Below are 19225 nucleotides of genomic sequence, written 5' to 3'. Positions count from 1 at the left end.
TACATTCTTTTTTATTTTTCATACTGGCCCCCCGTGGGAATGGAACCCACAACCCTGGCGTTGCAAACGCCATGCTCTACCAACTGAGCTACATCCCTGCCGGCCATTCCCTCCCCTACCCTGGGCCAATTGTGCGCCACCCCATGGGTCTCCCGGTCGCGGCCGGCTACGACAGAGCCTGGATTCGAACCAGGATCTCTAGTGGCACAGCTAGCACTGCGATGCAGTGCCTTAGACCACTGCGCCACTCGGGAGGCTATTTTGCATCTATTTGAATCAATAATGAAATCCTATTATTTCATCCAAAAATGCTACACTACAATTAAAGGAAAAATCCACCCAAAACCACTCATTCCTTTAACTTACAGTTCTAAATAACACTAATATGTGAGAACAATGTTTTTTGTGAACAAGTGTTTCATTTTGGCGTTATAGTAAGGTTGGTAGCAACATGGAGAATCGTTGTGGAAAACTTTTGCAGTGCAAGTCATCTACAAAATCCACAATGCAATGCTATCTTTATGGGCTAGCTAACAAGCAAGCAAGCGTAGCTACACACAATAATACCAAAAACAATATCAGCATATAACGTAGCTAGTTAGCTGTAAAATCGCCTAAACAAACTGCACTATCAATTTAGTCTACAATCTCACCATGTTCAACCTGCAGATCGATGTGGCTCACAGAATGGAGTCTGACATTTGCAACGGCAGATGGGAAACGTACAAGGAGCGCTCTCCTTCAAGGAGTGAATGGGAGACTATTGAGCGCTTGCTAAAAAAAAAAAACATTAGCACGAATTGTCAACAAGAAGTACAACATTACAAATATTTTCTGAGATGTGAGATTAACTTTTCAACTGTAATATTGTATAGCTGTGGTATTGTGACATTACGTGCTATCGAGGAAAATAGGCACGTTTCTTGACATATACACTGACTTTGGGAAGGGATTGCGTGACGATTAGCATAGCAACCGCGTGACGCAGCATGACAATGTGAACGCGTATCGTATCTGCGCTGCAGAATCCTATATAGGTCCGCTAATACAGGACTATTAAAGGCCCAGTGTACTACTTTAGTGAACAAATATATTTTTCTTACAAATAAATATATATATATTTATAAAACATTGATTTTGAATGGATTAAAACAAAATTAGATATTTTCAAATCTGCTTAGAGTCATGAACAAAAAATGCTGAGGAAAACAAGAGAAGTGCCATGGACTAATTTATATATATATATGTGTGTGTGTTTGTTGTATTCAGATTTTTTGGGGGGGGTGAACCCTCAGCACCCCCCTACTTCCCGCGGCTATGGATACAACATCACTCAGAGATGCACAAAAACAATATAATATTCAAAATGGGTTAACCTTTCCTTTAAAGCACAGGGGGTCTCCCGCAGTGATGGTTTGATTTAATTCTAGAAGCATTGACGGGAGAGGGACTTGCAAGCACACATTTTCATAAACCAACCAGCAGCACCCTACAGTATGTGGAAAGAAATCTGGAACGCGGAACCCAATGTGGACAGGAATGTTCTCATAAGACTTATAAAAAAGGAGGCCATCCGGTACAGAACAGTTTGAGTTCATCACAACAATTCTATCACTTCTTGAATTATGTCTGCAGTAAAAACAACTTTTCAGATAGACATTATCGAAAGCAATATTTCCACGAAAACTGACATTCTACAGTAGGCATGTTGGAAGATTATCTTAAACAAGCGCAGTCGCTTATTAATTTGAATCGTCCAACCGATTTTAGACAATATTTGATATACTAAAAGTGTTACTAACCTAAAATTAGTCTTACCTGCTGATCCACCGGCAATGATCTGGTGAGATGCCTCCCGTAATAAACCTTGCTTTTTAGGAGACGTCATCTTATTTCGCTAGTCAGCCTGCAAAAGCACATATAACATCAACATGAGTTCACTGTGAAATACCTTCCAGATAAACGCGATACAATATCTACAGTTAGTTCATTTCAACGTGGTGAAATAAAATGAGTAACTATAACCTAGTGTATTTTTTGGGGCCTATTCAACGAGTGACCAAAGTGTCGAGAATGCCCCAAACACGGGCTACTGCAACTGGAATTGTAGAGGCTATTCAAACTTCGGGTTTACCTGTCCGTGCATAAGAAATGACAGCTAGGGCTTATTCATTACACCGATTCTGTTGCAAAACGTGTCTTAAACGGAAGTATACGGAACGAAATGGGGAGGGACCTACCTGAATTTATCCAATAGAAACTCACTTTGGACGTATTACGCCACTTGTCAATTTCGCATCGAGCGCAATGTTGACCAGCGCAAAAGCAAAATTATGGCTTTCCGAGTTGTGTAGCCCATAGAGATAGATAGAGGACTCCTTTGTAACTGTGCCAACGTAGCGTCTGTGCCAGCGTTGGCATTTTAAAGTAATCCATTTTCCACTTCACGATTGGCTGATCCCTCCTGATCAGCCAATGAAGTTGGAAGTCCCACCCAGTTGGGTACGTTAAAATGGAAGCCCTAAATGGCGCTGCCAATGCTAAAATAGCCTTTTGGCCACTAACGACCTCTATCATTCTCTATGGTGTAGCCCTACTAGGCTCCGTCAGTTTAATTTTAACTTTGACGATGGTAAGATTTATACGGTAGTGGAGCATGATGCAACAGCGTAGCCTACAAGAAAAACTCATACAACATATGAACTCAAGTTTAAATTATAGGTTATGCAAAAAATAATGCTATGATATTTGTTATAGAGCCCACAGTGGAGGTCATAATACCCATAAAACCTAGCGGTCAAACAGGGAAATGGTTCCAATCGTTTCCCCACCATAAATTAGAAACACTTAAAGTAAGGGCTGTGTTTCATGTAGGCTTACCCTGGCTTCACCATCTGGCAGTCCGACAGACAAATCTGGGTTTGGTGGATGCCTGGAGAACGCTACCTCCAGGAATGTATAGTGCCAACTATAAAGTTTGGTGGAGGAGGAATAATGGTCTGGGGCTGTTTTTCATGGTTCGGGCTAGGCCCCTTAGTTCCAGTGAAGGGAAATCTTAACGCTACAGCATACAATTACATTCTAGACGATTCTGTGCTTCCAACTTTGTGGCAACAGTTTGGGGAAGGCCCTTTCCTGTTTCAGCATGACAATGTCCCCGTGCACAAAGTGAGGTCCATACAGAAATGGTCTGTCGAGATCAGTGTGGAAGAAGTTGACTGGCCTGCACAGAGCCCTGACTTCAACCCCATCGAACACCTTTGGGATGAATTGAAACACCAACTGCGAGCCAGGCCTAATCGCCCAACACTAGTGCCCGACCTCACTACTGCTCTTGTGGCTGAACGGAAGCAAGTCCCTGCAGCAATGTTCCAACATCTAGTGGAAAGCCTTCCCAGAAGAGTGGAGGCTGTTATAGCAGCAAAGGGGGGACCAACTCCATATTAATGCCCATGATTTTGGAATGAGATGTTCGACGAGCAGGTGTCCACATACTTTTGGTCATGTAGTGTATATGTATATGTGATGGGATGTAGAGACATTATGGACAGTATGTGGATAGAATATGTAGTATATCTGAAGAATACGTAGGATAGAATAGTATATGTACAGCAATAGTTGAATAGGATGACCTTGACTAGAATACAGTATATACATATGAAATGGGTAAAACAGTATGTAAACATTATTAAAGTGACCAGTGTTCCATTATTAAAGTGACCAGTGTTCCATGTCTATGGACATAGGGCAGCAGCCTCTAAGGTGCAGGGTTGAGTAACCGGGTGGTAGCCAGCTAGTGACAGTGACTAAGTTCAGGGCAGGGTACTGGGTGGAGGCCGGCTAGTGATGGATATTTAACAGTCTGATGGCCTTGAGATAGAAGCTGTTTTTCAGTCTCTTGGTCCTAGCTTTGATGCACCTGTACTGACCTCGCTTTCTGGATGATAGCGGGGTGAACAGGCCGTGGCTCAGGTAGCTGATGTCCTTGATGATCTTCTTGGCCTTCATGTGACACCGGGTGCTGTAGATGTCCTGGAGGGCAGGCAGTGTGCCCCCGGTGATGCGTTGGGCAGACTGCACCAACCTCTGGAGAGCCTTGCGGACAGTGCAGTTGCCGTACCAGGTAGTGATACAGGTGATACCTACCCAGGTGTTGTAATTCTGGCATGCGTCAGAGGAACGTGCCCATTACTGCAGGCTACTGTCCAGACCTGGGTTAAAATACAATTTAAAATATCTCAATTACTTTAACATAAATTCAAAGTAAGAATTCAGATATTTTTTTTACAAGTAGTTGAATATTTTTATGTATTTGGAAATACACTTGGAAAGATACTCAAATACACAGACTCAAATACACTCCCATGCATTTAACCCGTGTATTTGAAAATAGTATTTGAAATAAGTATTTGAAAATACTCTCAAATAGAGTCCGTATTAGTTAAGTGGGTAACATAGCAAAGTGGGACACCTAAACTTTGTAATGGATATCTTTAAATGTATACAATACGTAGTTTTTCTCAAAGTTGCCGGAATGCCACGTGGTGCACTTATATCAGTACATATGTAACATCCTAAACATTACGAAACTTCTATTCGATCAAATAAGCCTCACATAATTCAACACTCTCATAGACCTCCAACCGAAAAAGGGCTTATCTCACACCGACAGATTTTGGGCGGAGTACTATCCTCTCGCTTCGAATCTTCCTCTCCGTAACGGCTTCAATGGGTGTGACGTCATCATTGTGGGCGTAGCACACGTCTCAGAGGCATAATAGTAAGTAAAATGAAATAGCGTTCTGAGGTAAATAACGTTAAGGTTATAAAAAACAAAGAAAGGATATCCAGTGTCTCATTACAACACATTTTGTAATGGGATGTAATTGTGAATCAAAATGACTGTTTTCTTAATACTCTCACCTTTTTAGAATATTGTCCCAGTATGCCAATCGCCTACTGTCAAACTGGGACACACTGTTACTGTCAAATAATAGAGAAAAAACATTTTGGGGGATTATGAAATACATGTTTCTTAACAGAAATCCATTTTCTAAATAGGATCAAATGTTCAATTTCATTTTCCTCAAATCTGCTATCAGCTAGCTTGCTAGTTAAAGCTAGCATAGCTGGATTTTACTTATAAAGATATTACCTCACCAACATTAAAAACCATAACAAGCTATATTCATAACCATACAGGTACAGTGGGGAGAACAAGTATTTGATACACTGCCGATTTTGCAGGTTTCCCTACTTACAAAGCATGTAGAGGTCTGTAATTTGGATCATAGCTACACTTCAACTGTGAGAGACGGAATGTAAAACCAAAATCCAGAAAATCACATTGTATGATTTTTAAGTAATTCATTTGCATTTTATTGCATGACATAAGTATTTGATACATCAGAAAAGCAGAACTTAATATTTGGTACAGAAACCTTTGTTTGCAATTACAGAGATCATATGTTTCCTGTAGGTCTTGACCAGGTTTGCACACACTGCAGCAGGGATTTTGGCCCATTCCTCCATACAGACCTTCTCCAGATCCTTCAGGTTTCGGGGCTGTCGCTGGGCAATACAGACTTTCAGCTCCCTCCAAAGATGTTCTATTGGGTTCAGGTCTGGAGACTGGCTAGGCCACTCCAGGACCTTGAGATGCTTCTTACGGAGCCACTCCTTAGTTGCCCTGGCTGTGTGTTTCAGGTCGTTGTCATGCTGGAAGACCCAGCCACGACCCATCTTCAATGCTCTTACTGAGGGAAGGCCAAGGTCTCGCGATACATGGCCCCATCCATCCACCCCTCAATACAGTGCAGTCGTCCTGTCCCCTTTGCAGAAAAGCATCCCCAAAGAATGATGTTTCCACCTCCATGCTTCACGGTTGGGATGGTGTTCTTGGGATTGTACTCATCCTTCTTCCTCCAAACACGGCGAGTGGAGTTTAGACCAAAAAGCTCTATTTTTGTCTCATCAGACCACATGACCTTCTCCCATTCCTCCTCTGTATCATCCAGATGGTCATTGGCAAACTTCAGACGGGCCTGGACTTGCGCTGGCTTGAGCAGAGGGACCTTGCGTGCGCTGCAGGATTTTAATCCATGACGGCGTAGTGTGTTACTAATGGTTTTCTTTGAGACTGTGGTCCCAGCTCTCTTCAGGTCATTGACCAGGTCCTGCCGTGTAGTTCTGGGCTGATCCCTCACCTTCCTCATGATCATTGATGCCCCACGAGGTGAGATCTTGCATGGAGCCCCAGACCGAGGGTGATTGACCATCATCTTGAACTTCTTCCATTTTCTAATAATTGCGCCAACAGTTGTTGCCTTCTCACCAAGCTGCTTGCCTATTGTCCTGTAGCCCATCCCAGCCTTGTGCAGGTCTACAATTGTATCCCTGATGTCCTTACACAGCTCTCTGGTCTTGGCCATTGTGGAGAGGTTGGAGTCTGTTTGATTGAGTGTGTGGACAGGTGTCTTTTATACAGGTAACGAGTTCAAACAGGTGCAGTTAATACAGGTAATGAGTGGAGAACAGGAGGGCTTCTTAAAGAAAAAGTAACAGGTCTGTGAGACCTGGAATTCTTACTGGTTGGTAGGTGATCAAATACTTATGTCATGCAATAAAATGCAAATTAATTACTTAAAAATCATACAATGTGATTTTCTGGATTTTTGTTTTAGATTCCGTCTCTCACAGTTGAAGTGTACCTATGATAAAAATTACAGACCTCTACATGCTTTGTAAGTAGGAAAACCTGCAAAATCGGCAGTGTATCAAATACTTGTTCTCCCCACTGTATATGACTAAAAACGTTTATTTTGCTGTATTTGACTCTGGTGACAATAAAACAGTCATTGGAATTGTTGAGGGGTGAGGGGGTCTTTCTGGTTGCATTCTACGAAATGTCCACTAGAATGTAGTGTTGAGAATGTTGAGCTGGTAAGCCTAAACGTATAATGAGTTACAATTCATATAAGGAAATCAGTAAATTGAAATAAATAAATTAGGCCCTAATCTATGGATTTCATATGACTGGGCAGGGGCGGAGCCATGGGTGGGCCTGGGAGGGCATAGGCCCACCCACTAGGGAGCTAGGCCCAGCCAATCAGAATGAGTTTTTCCCCACAAAAGTGCTTTATTACAGACAGAAATACTCAGTTTCATCAGCTGGCCGGGTGGCTGGTCTCACACGATCCTGCAGGTGAAGAAACCGGATGTCAAGGCCCTGGACTGGACTGGTTACATGTGGTCTGTGGTTGTGAGGTCGGTTGGACGTACTGCCAAATTCTCTAAAACGACGTTGGAGGTGGCATATGGTAGAGAAATAAACATTCAAATCTCTGGCAACAGCTCTGGTGGACATTCCTGCAGTCAGCATGAAATTGCACGCTCCCTCAAAACTTGAGACATGTGTGGCATTGTGTTGTGTGACAAAACTGCACATTTTAGAGTGGCCTTTTATTATCCCCAGCTATTTAATCAGCTTCTTGATATGCCACACCTGTCAGGTGGGTGGATTCTCTTGGCAAAGGAGAAATGCTCACTAACAGGGATGTAACCAATGTCATGACTTGCCCTCATGGGTTGAGGATCAAAGATGCTGGCTAGGCAAAGGTTTGAACACCCCCTTTCCTGGGGGCCAGTTGTATGACCGGTCGAAAATTCCTTGCAGAAACGTTGTTTTCCGTGCCATGCAGTATTGGGAGAGGGAATTTCCCTGTGGAACAAAGGAAGTCTTCCCGCCATGACTCCAACATCCAAAAGTGGATAATGAAACAATATTTATACTTCAAAGAATGTGGGAAATGGTCAGTGGGGACTTAAAGAACAATCATGTCAAATTCGTTACTATGTTGTGATGTCATTAAAGATGGTGGAACAACATAACTGTATCTCTGGGGGTGTACACTTCCCAGTTATGAGGTTTGCATCTAATTGTTGTATAAAACGAATGATTAAGTATAATAATACTTTTGTGAAGATAACAATGTGATTTTAGCATTCTAGATGAGATGATTGTTTTCCATATTGACTTGTTCTCAGTCAGTGGCCACGCCCAGATGAGCACAAACATGATGAAACGCCCCCTTTTCTACTTTTGTATAAAACCCCTCGTGACGAAATTCACATAAGACCCACCGAAGTACAGCGCGAGCTGACTATGGCAAAATGGTTTAAAACTACAACTCCATTACCAAAGGAAAAGACCAAGCAGACTACGGTATAAGCCGGATATTGCAAATGGTTGAATTTCTACCAGACCAGGAAACGTGAAGCTGAAGCTACACGGCTTAAAATGGTGAGACCAGAAAGACCAGAAAACGTGAGACGTTAGTCCATGCGTTTGAAATGGTGAGAAACTTTGAAACTCTCAATCTCTACACAAGAAGAAGAAACTCACTAGACTGTAGCATTACCAGTCTGCAGCTGGCATGTATAGTCGTCTAGAGAACTTTCACTAAAGACAAGAGTTGGGAAGGACAATCCCTCTCAGACAACCGTTGGTACATCTGAAGTATCTATTCTAACAGATCAACTCTACAAACTACAGGGTACGCTGAAGTAGCCATTCTAACCACCACTACGACCAGAAACTCTACCAAGGACATTGGGATCTCCGGTGGGCAACCCAGTCCTACATCATCAACTCAACTATCGAGGACAGCTACACGTAAATACATGTTGCATTTCCAATCCGAATGAGCGGTTATTAGAGTTCTAAGCATTTGTATTTCCGTGAGCGTAGTTTCCAAAGTAACAACGAAAGTTTGAATCTCTGTCGCTCCCTTCCACTCTGACCCCTCCTTCTAACCAAGCATTCATGCTATTGTTAGTCCAGTCCACTAGGGACCTGTTTCCATTGTATTATGTTAGTAATCAATAACCTATGTGTGTGTGTGTGTTTGTATTCTGTGTTATTATTTAGTTAGTTAGTAAATAAATAATTATGCCAATTTGTGCATCGCTGATTCATCAATAAGGTTAGGGTTCTTGCAGGTTCAAGGATTATGCGACGTTCAGAATGAGACTGATAAGAGGTCATTATTTAATAAGTGACTGTTATCGATATATAACATATATCTTCTAAAGAGTTTAATTCGGGAGATGGTAACTCGTTAAACAACTTCTTCCGTGGTGCCCCAAATTCCTAATGAGTTAATTGTTACATGATTAATTTAATTGAGTGACAATTAAACATAGTTAGTTGATTCGATAAATAACAGTCGCCCTATTAATGAAAGTAACGTCATGACACCCCCGTACCTTGTCACAACACAACTGATTGGCTCAAACGCATTAAGAAGGACAATGCAAATAGACTATTTTTGTTTTTTGTTTTTTTCATACCCCCCGTGGGAATCAAACCCACAACCCTGGCGTTGCAAACGCCATGCTCTACCAACTGAGCTACATCCCTGCCGGCCATTCCCTCCCCTACCCTGGACCAATTGTGCGCCGCCCCATGGGTCTCCCGGTCACGGCCGGCTACGACAGAGCCTGGATTCGAACCAGGATCTCTTAGACCACTGCGCCACTCAGGAGAGTTTATGTTGAGCAGGTCGAGAGCCTCAAGTTCCTCAGTGTCCAAATCACCAAGGACCTATCATGGTCCAAACACACCAACACAGTCGTGAATAGGACACGACAATGCCTCTTCCCCCTCAGGAGGCTGAAAAGATTTGGCATGGGTCCTCAGATCCTTCAAAAGTTCTACAGCTGCACCATTGAGAGCATCTTGACTGGCTGCATCACCGCTTGATATGGCAACAGCTCGGCATCCGACCGCAAGGCGCTGCAGAGGGTAGTGTGTACGGCCCAATAGATCACTGGGGCTGAACTCCCTGCCATCTAGGACCTCTATACCAGGCAGTGTCAGAGGAAGACCCTAAATATTGTCAGACTCCAGCCACCCTAGTCATAGACTGTTCTCTCTGCTACCGCACGGCAAGCGGTACCGGAGCGCCAAGTCTAGGTCCAAAAGGCTTCTTAACAGCTTCTACCACCAAGCCATAAGACTCCTGAACAGCTAATCATGGCTACCCAGACTATTTGGTTTTTACAAATAACCATTCAAATAAAAGTACTTGTTTTAGGCTGTGTATTAAATACACATGTATTTGAACCCAGGTCTGCCACCGTCACAAGGCTCATCGTCACAGACCATTTGTAGGCCTACTATATTTCTGTAGGCTTGTTCTAGTCCTCTCTCTCAACATACCAGATTTCTGCTACAAAATAAGCTTACACTTGTTGACCTACTGAATTTACTCAAAATTACTAAAGAGCTGTTAAACAGATACAGTGCCTTCAGAGAGTATTCATACAGCCTGAATTCAAAATGGGTTACATTGTTTTTTTCTCTCTCACCCATCTACACACGATACTCCAAAATGACAAAGTGAAAACGTGTTTGTAGAAATGTTTACAAATTGATTGAAAATTAAATACAGAAATATCTCATTTATATAAGGATTCACACCCATGAGTCAATACTTTGTAGAATCACCTTTGGCAGTGATTACAGCTGTTCGTCTTTCTGGGTAAGTCTCTAAGAGCTTTCCACATCTGGATTGTGCAACATTTTATCATTATTCTTTTCAAAATTATTCAAGCTCTGTCAAATTGGTTGTTGATCGTTGCTAGACAACCATTTTCAGGTCTTGCCATAGATTTTCAAATAGATTTAAGTCAAAACTGTTACTCGGCCACTCAGGAACATTCACTGTCTTCTTAGTAAGCAATTCCAGTGTAGATTTGGCCTTGTGTTTTAAGTTATTGTCCTGCTGAAAGGTGAATTCATCCCCAAGTGTCTACTGAAGCTGGTTTTCCTCTAGGATTTTGCCTGTGCTTAGCTCTATTCTGTTGTTTTTTTTCCTGAAAAACTCTCCAGTCCTTAACGATTACAAAAATACCCATAACATGATGTGGTCCTCTATAGCTCAGCTGGTAGAGCATGGCGATTGTAACGTCAAGGTAGTGGGTTCGATCCCCGGGACCACACATACACAAAAATGTATGCACGCATGACTGTAAGTCGCTTTGGATAAAAGCGTCTGCTAAATGGCATATTATTATTATGATCCAGCCACCACTATGCTTGAAAATATTTAAGGAAACAGGAAAAGTCGGGGCATATGATTAAAACATTCTACAAAGGTTACATTTGGCGCGTCTCTTTGCCTAGTCATCCAATTAGGCTTGCGTTTCCAAATTGAATCCTTGCAAGTTATAAGGCCATACAATAACAATTCTACATAATGGCACAGCATTTTATACTTCACTGTGGGAAACTGGCATGAATAAGTGTACCTTGCGTGTACCTTGCTGGCACTGGCATTTCCCCCATGCTTAGGTTCAAGGTCAGAAACGCATAGAGAAAAAAGTGAATAAAAAGGGAAAAAGTTCAATTTACACATGCTAAAATAGAGATCAACACATAAGCAATGTTAAGGAATGGCCAAACCTCAAACAAGTTATGCTTCCATTCTCTTCAACAGAGAGCAAAAACAAAGAAAAACGATTCTCTTTATCGTAAGTTAGCAGTGTCCAGTAATTGGTATTTTTGTTCATATTAGAGTAACTACAAAAACATGAGGTTTTGAGAAATCATTAAATATAGAGAGAAGGATTTATAGCAATGCTGTTGGCAGGAAAACATCATTACCACTTTGACCCATTTGGATGAAGCAAGTCAGAGCAACTACCATCCTAGCTACCAAGCCCCACCTACATCAACATATGCACAATGCATAGCCTACGGTACGTCACACTGGCACATTTACCAATGTATGGCGATAGTTTGTGTGTAAGAAACTAGATAAGAACAAGGATATTGTATTCACAAGTATGTTTGGAGTCTTTCAAAATGTTTCCTAGGTCAAAGCCATACCAAATTCCATCATACTGTATATAAGCACTTTCAACGTCAACATATTTTCCAATTAGGCTATAAATGTATGATTATTTTCACATTGAGATAGAATAATGTGGCTCAATGTCCCTTGAATTGAAAATGTATTACACAAAACAGTTGTGTAGATTGTAGTTTATTTGATTTTAAACACAGAATTTCATAACAGCTAAGCACATTGTCTATAATCTGTTTCATTGACCTAACATCCCTAATTCACAAATCATACAGCATTCATACAGTGTAAAACTGTCAAGTTAAATTATTCAGCTACTTTAGACAAACAAAGTCATTGTCAGTTTCAAATGTTTCAGTTGAAAACCTAAAAGTTCTGCCAAACATAATTTACAGCATACAAAAAAGCCACAAAATGCTGGAAATAAAATATATATATATATTTTTTAAATGACTAAGACAGTGGTTTGATCCAAAACAATTCAAGTCACTAATAACATTTGAATCTCTAATCGTACCAGTACACTCTTACGTGGCTGGACCTCTCCATGTAATTCGTCCTACCTGGCTGAGTTCCCATTACCTTCCATTGTATTATATAGTCGTATTGTTCTTTAGTCGTAGCGTTCTTAGTTTAAATTTGTGTTGCTGTTCCTGTCCATTAGTGTTCTGTATTTTGTCATGTTCTATGTTTTGTGTGGACTCCAGGAAGAATAGCTGCTGCTTCTTCAGTAGGAACATGTCACCCAATGAGTTTATACATCTGACAGACACATCACACATTGTATTCCATCTCTATTTCTATTCTTCACTATAATCTTTCAAAAATATTGATACTCTGTACTTCACAATAAAAGTATGTGGTCAAAATGGTTATAAAAACATTGCTTGGTCACAATGGTACCATCATCACTTGTATTATACGTTATAGAGCTTTGATGGTTCCTCCTCAGGCCCTGGCCTGGTGTTTTCTATAAAAGTCAGACATTTTGTGCAATTGTTTGATGAAAGAATCAAGTACAATTTGATGTCTCAAATGTTATAATTATTTTGTACTGGTTTAATGTTAAATAACATCAGTCCAATTCATATTAGGTACCAAAGAGACAGAAGAAATCAGCAGTATTTTCCTCTTTTTTTAAACAAGATTTTTTCCTTTAATGAAAAGACAGTAGATGCATTGCAAAGGGCACCCTATTCCCTATGTAGTGCACTATAAATGGAATAGGGTGCTATTTGGCATACACTGTCTGGAACAGAAATGGGTGAGGGGTGTGGGAGAGTTGAGGCTTAAATGAGGAGGGAGAAGCTGCCAGCTACTGAGGTTATTTCTCATTGTATATATAATGGCCAGACTACCAAGGTCAAGAAGTTGTGTGTGTGTGTTGGTCCTTTATGCTGATCCCACACTGTAAAGCTCATTTTTCAAGGCTCAATTGTTTTTCAAATAGTCCCCAAACGTGAGCATATTTTTCTAAATTAAGCAGAGATGAACACTCTTTTGTTACAGGAATAAATACAACAATGTAAAGATTAAAACACAAACATTTGAAGAGCGACATCTTCATATGAACCACAAATTATATCCTCTCCCATTTCTTCCGCAAATTATTATCACTTTTATCTATTATCTCTTCCACAAATGATTATCTCCCATTCATCATGGTAAAAAAAAAAAAAATCAGCAGAAATTAAATGTCATGTGTATATACAACAAAATCCACTCCAGGCCAGAGGGAATGAGGGTAAAATAAAACAATGGCCATTTTCAGTTGTAACGTAATGTATATGGAGCAAAATGTCTTCTGTACCACAACCCACAATACCCAGTAGTTTCTCAGTCCTGGATCATGTTCAGTAGGGTACACTGTCGCAAAACCTTTTGAAATGTAAAACTAAAATTAGCATTTCTTATTTGACTAGTCCAGGTATAGATCCTCCTTGTTTCAGTCAGTTTTCTTCCATTTATTGGCTAATGAACATGACCCTGTTGTTCCAAAGATGCACTGGAACAGGGGGTTGATTGTTGTTGCTGTATTCAAAGTAGAGTGGGTCCTTTGGTTGTGTAGGTCATGGAGGGAAAGTGTCTGCTATCCACGTCCCACATCTTCCCGGCCTCAGCCCCAGCCCCACGGGGCCCCAGAGGGGAGCAGGGTCCTGGGGACTGGTGCTGGGCCGCAGGGGGGCCAGGGTGGCTGGGGGTCCAGTAGTTAATATAGCTGGCCATTAACAGAGTCAACTCCAGGATCTGGGAGAGGAGAAGAGGGAGAGAGGACAGGAGGAGGAGACCGTGCAGGGGAGAGGAGAAGACAGAGTAAGGAGGGGAAAATTGTTTAACCATTTTAAATGATTGAATTTCATTTGATCCAAGGGAGCTGGATGCACATATGCTCACATTTAGAAGTTCAGTTTAAAGCCAATGAGAAAACCATAGAAATTACTTGATATTGAGCCACCTGTCATGAATACAGCAGGACCTTATTAGCACGTCCCAGTAGTAATGCTTAGGCCAGGCATCAATCCAACACAGATTAATGAAAGGCGGCTCAAGACAAAATCACCTTTTAAAGTCAATTTCAGTGCACTGGTAATTTATCTGCGTTTCTGTGAATCGCTCCCTTTGGCTCCTCTGAGAATCAACCTGCTTTCTAAATCAGCCCAAGGCAGTGGAGGGTAACCTTGCTATTATATAATGTAATAAGAGATTTGATCCAAAGCGACTTAAGGTACAGTGATGTGATCCCTGTGGGAATTGAACCGTTGAACCTGGTCGCTGCTAGTGGACCGTTTTCTGAGCCACACAGAACTGACAGGTGGACAGCACAACATAGCAGTAGCTCACCTCCTATTTTTCACGCTGGCTTTCTGCACAGTAAGATCCTATTGACTGACTGAAAGTTGGCAGAGCTGTTGTGGTCCATGATAATAATTTTCAATGACCACTTGCACTTGGCCAGAGGTAAAGCCAAACCTACTGTAAGTCTTACCTACAGAAATACCTATAGAGCGGTTGCCAGATAATTGGAAGTTCATTTCTCTACCATAAGCCGCCTCCAACGTTGTTTTTGAGAATTTGGCAGTACGTCCAACCGGCCTCACAACTGCAGACCACGTGTATGGTGTCGTGTGAGCGAGCGGTTTTCTGATGTCAACGTTGTGAACAGAGTGCCCCATGGTGGCGGTGGGGTTATGCTATGGGCAGGCATAAGCTATGGACAATGAACACAATTGCCTTTTATTCGATGTCAATTTGAATGCACAGAGATACCATGACGAGATCCTGAGGCCTGTTATAGTGCCATTCATCCGTCGCCATCACCTCATGTTTCAGCATGATAATGCACGGCCCCATGTCGCAAGGATCTGCACACAATTCCTGGAAGCTGAACATGTCCCTGTTCCAGTAGAGGTGCCTGGGTAAAATCACTGGAGAAGCCAAGCCAGAAAAAAAAGCCATATTACAACCTATGTGTTGTGATAATTGCGTTGTTTGCTCTATAACCTGTTAGTTCATATGCCTTGTGACCGTGATATATAGGCCTAAAGGCCGAGACAATAAGAAAACACAGTGGCAGAATAAATTCAACCACACCTTTGTTTCATCACAAAACCGGAGAGCAACCTCTGTCCGGTGAAGTACACAAAGCATATTGCATGTAACAAACAGTTACATGACCTACTGCATGGTCAAGCAAGTTCATCTTTCCGACATTTCGGACCACTAAACAACTATTGATTTAGAACCATGGAGAGTTACCACAAGTCGCAAAGAAAACAGGAGCTGCCTCCACTATTCCAGTACCATTTCAACTTCAACATTTCAACATTTCAACATCATCAAATCACCTACGCTTAGTCTAATACAGTGACAACTAAAAGATACCAAAAACAATTTAGTCCAATCAACGTAAGCTAAATATGATGTGACTGTCCATCTTTCTGATTTCTGTGTGCGTGTGTGAGCATGTGCATTTGTGCAAGTAGAAAAAACATGTTGACTCACCCTACTTGAAGAGATACGCCAATGCCATTCTCCTATCTTTCATGTTGACGAAACAGTCTCTATCACTCTGTCATACAGTACACGCTTTTATTTTTTGTTGTCATAGGCTACCTGGCTAAAATGTTTGCTCGCTAGCCAAACTTCCTTTCATGGGCAACATTAGCTAGTTAACATTAGCCTTCTACATCTAGCTACATATTGAACTTCCATCCTCTCAGGCCAGTGGCACAATGTAGGAATTTATGATTGGATCAGAATTACCGTTATAATCATTGGCCAGTATGGAGAATTAAGTAAAAGCACAAGTCCAAATACCTATCTCCATCTATGGCTAATTTAGGAAAGGGACAATTTTAGCTAGCTGGCTAGCTAGCCACGAGATGCAACAGTTCAAGTTGTTTCTGTCAATTACATATGTGCTCGATGCGATTTGATAGGAGTTACGCCAAATCCAAACTGGCTTGCCTTGACACCTTTCTTTGGTGTGCCAGGACCATTCACAGTTGAGCTTACTCAGTTTAGCTCAATGCTGATTGGCCAAATGCTCACTGGCTTCCCTTGCATTCAGTGCTACGAGTGGCAACAATGTCCTCCTCTTTTGGACCAGACAGCATAATAATAATAATAATAATATGCCATTTAGCAGACGCTTTTATCCAAAGCGACTTACAGTCATGCACTAGATAGGTGGCCTTCACATACAGAAACAGAGGGGCGCTGGTTCGCTCGCTTGGATGCTTTCTCCGGTGAGATACATTCAGACTCTTGAGAATTTAAGGAAAATTATGAAACACAGAGAGATGAAAGATAAATTATAATTATATTTATTTTTGGGTGGTACATTTTTTCAGGAAGCCTGGCTTCCCTTGGCATCAATGAATACACGCCACTGTCCAGTTCTTCCATAGCCTGCATACTTACCAGAAATGTCACCCATTGAGCATGTTTGGGATGCTCTGGATTGACAGCATGTTCTAGTTCCCACCAATATCCATAACTTTGCACAGCCATTGAAGAGGAGTGGGACAACATTCCACAGGCCACAATCAACAGCCTGATCAACTCTATGTGAAGGAGATCTGTCGCGCTGCATGAGGCAAAAGTTGGTCACACCAGATACTGACTGGTTTTCTGATTCACGCCCCTACCTTTTCTTAAGGTATCTGTGACCAACAGATGCATATCTGTATTCCCAGTCATGTGAAATCCATAGATTAGGGCCTAATGCATTTATTTCAATTGACTGATTTCCTTATATGAACTGTTACTCACTAAAATCTTTGAAATTGTTGCATGTTGCTTTTATATTTTTGATCAGTATAGAATGAAATAGAAAATATTCTATTTTTATGGCCTTACCTTGGGTTAAGACATACTGAAGACTAGGTAACCTTACCTTGGGTTTAGCCATAGAGACGACTAGGTAACTTTACCTTGGGTTTAGCCATAGCGAAGACCAGTTTCTCCACACTCTTCTTCCCTCCACCCTGCTCTTTGGTCTGGCTCACTACCACCATCAGGTCGTCACGGCAACCGCCAAAGGTGATCACTGATTGGTAGGAGTACATGACCAGAAGGTGCTGTAAAGGAATGGATTATTTATTTAATTTGTTTAAATATGTATGTGAATAGGAAAACACATTTGACCCCTTTTACACTAACTTTGATGGCTTTAATCTTATATTTTCACTTTTGGTTTGTTCGGTTCAGTAGTGTAAAAAGCCCTTAAAGGAAAATACTACTCAAAAATGATCTTTTGGTATTTGTTTAATTAGTCCACTGTTGATACAGTCCCAAAATGATGATGCAAAACACATCATACTGTGACACTTACTGTATTTTGAAAGTTGATTGCTGACATGCAAAACATTTTGGGACTGTATCAACAGTGGACTAATTAAACAAATACCAAAATATAGTTTTTGAGTGGAATTGTCCTTTAAGTTATCTGTCTCTTCTCTCTTCCTGGTACAGGCCTGAGGATTCTTTTTTTGGGAATTGGTTTCTTGTTATTGTTTTCTCAAGAGACAAATTGAGCATGAACCATTGAAGCAGCATGACATCATTTCTATTGCTTTATTGTGAATTTTCCTTATTTTTTCCTTAAGAACTAGTAAATGTATTGGAGCATGAAAGGACACCAAACCAGAAATTACATAGAGGAATAAGGGTAAGATAATTATAGTGTTTTAAGTTTAACATTTGTTTATATCTCAGTCAGCATTTTGATCTCTTGGTAGACCCATATCTGGTGTCATATACTATTTGAAATCTTTCAAATACTTTGTCCTTTTTCTCCAGATGGGTGGGATTTGGTTTTATTAACCCAGGCAAGGTCAATCAAGCCCAGCTTAAGTATTTCAAATGATTTCAAATAGTATTTGAATTGAACCCAGGTCTGGTAAAATTGTAGGCCAGCAGTTTCTGTTTCCCTGTGGGGATCTGGTGTTTCAAACGCTGCAGTAGAAAATCATTCCAGACCAGTAGATCAACAAGCCTCCGCCACTGTGGCCTGGCAACAGCCAGACTGGTAAAGACAGAAGAGAAACCCCAAACCTTAAGTGCTCTGAATCTAAGCTAAGATTGTGCCCGTTTAAAAAAGGAATTACAGCGAATACCAATTCTGAGAGGTTGTTGTCTTTAAAAAAATGTGTAATGTAGGTAATTTATGATGGAAATATGATGTAATTTTCTGTTCAAGAGCTTTCTTCTGATGGTGGTCCTCTGACCACTGGCTATAGGTACTGAATCACTGAAACACGCCCACCTTGTGGCCACTTTTAGTACCAGTAATACCACACGGTTAGATTTTGACCTGCATGCATACTTTTAATATTCACTTATACCATGGTAAATGAGCTAAGGGAGCAGACATATAAACATGTAGATAAACACACACTTACCATGGTATAGTCAAGCACACACAGTCCATCCTCATTGACGGCTAGCCAAACCGGGGACTGCTCCACAGACGAGGGAGGTATAGGCTGCAGACAGAGACGGAGAGGAGAGACACAGATGGTATACAGAGACAGTAGATCAAGTTTCACGTTTTTTACGTCCCGTGCACAAGTACAGTGAAATGCCTTTCTTGCAAGCTCCAAACGCAACAATGCAGTAATCATTATCAATGTAGTGCTAAAAATAACATAAGGTGGAACAAAAACACACGAGAAATAAAAATAACACGAGAAATTAAGAAACTACACTACATTACCAAAAGTATGTGGACACCTGCTCGTCGAACATCTCATTCCAAAATCATGGGCAATAAAATTGAGTTGCTCCCACCCTTTGCTGCTATAACAGCCTCCACTCTTCTGGGAAGGCTTTCCACTAGATGTTAGACCATT

General features: G+C 41.2%; 2 protein-coding genes across 4 annotated transcripts in view; both read right to left on the bottom strand.

The window, feature by feature from the left end:
• The window catches only part of slc25a21 (solute carrier family 25 member 21), a 140830-nt gene extending 138503 nt beyond the window's left edge, over nt 1-2327 (bottom strand). Inside the window, exons 1-2 of one of the 3 annotated variants that reach the window (XM_084182006.1) lie at nt 2241-2327; nt 1819-1906 (exon numbers count right to left, since the gene is read on the bottom strand). In XM_084182006.1, coding sequence (XP_084038132.1) covers nt 1819-1888 — 70 coding nt within the window. In that variant the 5' untranslated portion in view covers nt 1889-1906; nt 2241-2327. Of the gene's footprint in view, nt 1-1818; nt 1907-2025; nt 2209-2240 lie in introns of those variants that run through there. The other 2 variants (XM_084182005.1, XM_084182004.1) reach the window with 2 other exon arrangements.
• A 10665-nt stretch (nt 2328-12992) lies between these two features.
• Nucleotides 12993-19225, bottom strand: part of plekhh1 (pleckstrin homology domain containing, family H (with MyTH4 domain) member 1) — a 57214-nt gene continuing 50981 nt past the window's right edge. The window contains exons 29-31 of the mRNA XM_084181468.1: nt 18776-18859; nt 17306-17452; nt 12993-14117 (exon numbers count right to left, since the gene is read on the bottom strand). Of these exons, the coding sequence (XP_084037594.1) occupies nt 13908-14117; nt 17306-17452; nt 18776-18859 (441 nt within the window). The 3' untranslated portion in view covers nt 12993-13907. The remainder of the gene's footprint in view (nt 14118-17305; nt 17453-18775; nt 18860-19225) is intronic.

Source organism: Coregonus lavaretus (assembly GCF_964263955.1).
Source record: "Coregonus lavaretus genome assembly, chromosome: 18".
In the NCBI taxonomy this organism is placed as follows: Eukaryota; Metazoa; Chordata; class Actinopteri; order Salmoniformes; family Salmonidae; genus Coregonus; species Coregonus lavaretus.
Note: the sequence above shows the minus strand (reverse complement) of the source record. Positions and strands in the feature narration are given on the sequence as shown.